General features: G+C 49.5%; 1 protein-coding gene across 1 annotated transcript in view; it reads left to right on the plus strand.

Moving 5' to 3' along the window:
- The window catches only part of TRAPPC9 (trafficking protein particle complex subunit 9), a 637,992-nt gene that overhangs the window by 156,712 nt on the left and 477,042 nt on the right, over positions 1-4,238 (plus strand). The window contains exon 10 of the mRNA XM_042780905.1: positions 1,844-1,970. Coding sequence (XP_042636839.1) covers positions 1,844-1,970 — 127 coding nt within the window. The remainder of the gene's footprint in view (positions 1-1,843; positions 1,971-4,238) is intronic.

A 4,238-nucleotide genomic window follows, 5' to 3' on the forward strand; every position in this document is an offset into this window, starting at 1 on the left:
AGCTCCCCTCCCACTTCCTCGCCATAGTTACCTCCTCCCAGTGTCCATCCCTTCATACTCTTCTGCACCCTGAGCTATCTCCTTGTGCATAAGCAGCCCTTCCTTCTCCCATGATTGTTCTCTCCAGGGCGTGTGTCTACTTGAGGTAAATGTTTAAGTGCACAGTACCATCATTCTGAAAAATTAACATTAACTTGTTGCAGAATGGCATCACTGTGCTCTGTTCAAAATTACCGTGGTTGCTTTTCTGCCTTCCTGTGTCCTGAAGAAGGAGCTCTGGTGGCACAGTGGTTAAAGCTTTGGCTGCTAACCAAAAGGTGGATGTTTCAAACCCACTATCCATACTGGAGGAGGAAGATGAGGCAGTCTGCTTCCGTAAAGATTTAGAACCTTGGAAAAATCCTCTAGGGGTCACTATGAGTCGGAATCAACTCGATGGCAGCGGTTTTGATGTGGTTTGGTCTGGTGTGTCCTCAAGAGTGTGATGCCTGGAGACAGAACATCACCGTGTAACCTATGTGCCCGACCTGCAGAGCCCTTACCCTAACGTTAGTGCCTGTGTTCACCAGCGTTCATGGACGCTTGGCTTCACTTTGCTTTGCTGGCCACTTACCCACTCTCTGTCAACCTTTTCATGTTCCCTTCACTGCGTTTGTGTAATAATGATGACAGCAGTTACAACTGTCCTCATTTATTCAGTACTCATAGTGACCAGGCCCTGGTTTTTAATGCAGCATCTCCATCTATCCCTGGTAATTGTGTATGCGATAATTCTGTAGGAAAAAAAGGCCAAGAAAGGTTGAAGGACTTCCCCCGAGACAGTGAGATACCCGACAGCCTCATCTCTCCTGGTTGTGCTCTTTGCTGCCTTTCTCCTAAGCTCCCTGTCTTTCCATTTCAGCACTGACTTTGGTATTTTATAGAGAAAGCAGATGCCAGAAGGAGTGAACACCCGTCTCCATTACCATCCTCAAAACCAAACAAGCACACTGCTATTGAATTGGACCCGACTCATAGCGACACCTCCTTGGGTTTCTGAGGTGGTATCACTACAGAAGTGGATGGCCCAACCTTCCTTCTGAGGAATGGCTGGTGGTTTTGAACCACCAGCCTTCTGGTTAGCAGTCAAATGCCTTAGGCACTGTGCTACCACCAGGGCTCCCAATGCTTCACTTTTCTTCGCTCTTCAGAACAGTCCAGGGAGAAGCTTGCAGGCTTGGGCCTTTTCATCTGTAAATGGGAGCAGCGAGGCCTGCCTTGCTGAGTGAGTGTAATTTAGGGTGTGTGAAGTCCTGGCACGTCATAGATGACAAGCCACCATGACTTGTTACCTGTGTTATCTTTGCTTCTCTCCCGGGGGAAGCGGTAGGCAGAAAATCACCTTGCCTTATTGAGCTTTATTTTGTGTGAGAAGTGTGAATTTGTAATGAGTAGTTCAGTCAGTCATACAGATGGACTATAGGCTCCTTGAGGGCAGGGCCTGGCATTGTGGTTGATTCCTACTAATTGCCTGAAAGTATTTATTAAGTGATAAAATAGATGGTTTCTCTAGGCCTGCCTCTTGACCGTCTTGGAATCTGGTAAGGATTTAGTTCCTTGGGAAATGCAACTGGTAGAGGCAGTAACTCAGTCACTTTCTGATCCCTAGGCCCTGACGGTAGCAGTCCTGCTTTGTCCTGGTCTCCCGTGGCCACTGCCCCTTCATTCCTGTCAGAAGACTGGGCTCTGGACTGTTGTGGGTTGGGTGATTGGGTTAAGAGTTTTATTTTCTCTCAAAAGAAAATAAAAAGCACACCTTTGCCTTTGTTGAAGGGCCTTTGTTTTGTTTTCATTTCCTCTTTAGAGAAGAAAGATGTGACTCAAAGCCTAGAGAACTACACGTCCAAGTGTCCGGGGACCATGGAGCCCATCACCCTTCCAGATGGCCTCACCCTGCCCCCAGTGCCCTTCACGAAGCTGCCCATCGTCAGGTGAGACCAGCCCTGCCCAACAGGAGCAAACTGTCAGGCCTGCTGTACAGAACTGCCCTGTGGGGCAGGGGATAAGCATCCAGCTGCTAACCCAGGGGCTGGGGGTTTGAACCCAGTAGCCACTCCGTGGGAGAAAGACCCAGGGATCTGCTCCCAAAAAACTTCCAGCAGAGGAAACCCTGTGGTGCCGTTGTACTCGGTCTGGTGAGTGGGACTCGACTCGCCAGCAGTGGGTCTGGTTTAGGTTTTGCTCCTGTCAAGTTTGACAGCCTTGGCGACCCCATGAAGCAGTTCTATTCCGTCCTCTGCGGGTGCTGTGAGTAGGGATTGACTTGATGGTACCTAACAACAACAACGATTTGTTGGGAGCTCTGGTGGTGTAGTGCCTAAGGCATTTGACTGCTAACCAGAAGGCTGGCAGTTCAAACCCACCAGCCACTCCTCGGAAGGCGGATTGGGAAATCTACTTCCGTAGAGATACTGCCTTGCTAATTATTGGAGATGTCTTATAGTTATGATTTGGTTTTAGAACAGGTGATTAAAGCCCCGTCCCTTTTTTTCCTGTGAGATCTTGACTATTTTTGACACTAGAACCATTTCATTAATTTACAGGAAAATACTGGTCTGTTCTCTGTAGCATGGCAGCATGAACTGGGCTCACCCAGAAATGGTTTCAAGTAATTATGATGCAAGTTAATGAATAAATGGGCCAAAGTACGTTCCTGTTTTAATTCTTTTCCAAAATCCAATGAATCTAGTTTCACTGAGTACCTGAGATGGGTCTGGCTTCTTGGGATTTAGGAATGATGCAGCATCGTCCCATTGGCCAGAAGGCTGCCAGACCCACATCCCATGACCGCCATTCAGAGGCAAGGCAGAGGGAGGGTCAGTTACAACTGTCAACAACCATATTGTATATTTTCCAGAGTTCTCTGCACGGTGATAACATCTGTCTACAATAGCTGGTAGGAATCAGGCCCTGAGGACCTGTGTAGATTATCACACTGCAGTGTGCAGATTGTTACAGAGGAAGCTGAGATGGCATTGGGTGTTAATGCCTGTAGTTGGGATGCTGTTTCCAGTCTTTCACTGGGCGGGGCTGGAGGATGGTTAGTTGATGGTGTTCTTGATGCACCAACATTACGGTTTTTCATCCGGGAAAGAAACCATAGAGTCAGAACGACAGTCTGTAGGTCGATGAGGATTGCAGCCTTCCCCTTGGGGCTTTGGTCTCCGAGTGGCTTTTGGGGCTTTGAAAACCTAAACTTTCAAGGCTGTTGCACTTTTGGAGAGAGAGTTACAGGGATTTATTAAGAAGGGGGCTTAGAGGCTGTCACAGGGTGATTTTGTTCACAAAGCTGAGCAAAGTCAGGCCTGTGTGATGTCCATAACCTCGCTAGGTGCATGCCATTGTCCAGAACCTTCTCTCGTCAGCACGTATCTAAGGTCTGGCACATGCCTCGGATGCCACTGAGCAGTTCCTGTGAGCTGTCGCAGTTCCATCACCAGCTGCGAGGGAGAACTCAGCAGGTGAAAACAGACACTGTGGGACTTGAGAGTGTCCCTGGGTCCTGGCTGACTGAGTAGCCTTGCTCTGCTGAGTGTGGAAAGAGAAGACACTGAAAACCGTCACTCTGGGCACGTCCAAGACTGACTGTCATGGTGAAAGCCGGGAAGGCGCAGTTGTCATCTGAGAGACCGACTGTCACGGTGAAAGCCGGGAAGGCGCAGTTGTCATCCGAGAGACCGACTGTCACGGTGAAAGCCGGGATGGCGCAGTTGTCATCCGAGAGACCGACTGTCATGGTGAAAGCCGGGAAGGCGCAGTTGTCATCCGAGAGACCGACTGTCATGGTGAAAGCTGGGAAGGTGCAGTTGTCATCATCATGGAGTGCCGTCACGTGTGGAGTAACAGACGGATGAGCTCGGCTTGCACTCTGGGGCTGATGTGATGGTACAGTTACCTACAAGATGGGGGTGTGGTGTTTGGATGGGGCAGCTGCGCCCCTGTCTCATGTACTTAGTATAATGGCCAAGCCCACACCTTCCTTAGGAACTTCTTAACCTCGAGCCTGGAGGGAGTCAACCTGCAGATGAAGAGCCCTGGGTCTCCCAGCAGTAACCTGGCCGTGTCTCTGGATCTTCAGGGACCTCAGACTTCCCAGGAGTTGGGAGGGTGGGTGGCCTCCACATTGTCCCAGATGTGGGGCAGAGGAGGCCAGGAGATATCCAGGATGTTCTTGGATTTTTCTAGATTATTCAAAAATT

The sequence above is a fragment of the Orycteropus afer genome, unplaced genomic scaffold (genome assembly GCF_000298275.1).
Source record: "Orycteropus afer afer isolate SDZICR_OR568_19922 unplaced genomic scaffold, OryAfe1.0 scaffold00069, whole genome shotgun sequence".
In the NCBI taxonomy this organism is placed as follows: domain Eukaryota; kingdom Metazoa; phylum Chordata; class Mammalia; order Tubulidentata; family Orycteropodidae; genus Orycteropus; species Orycteropus afer.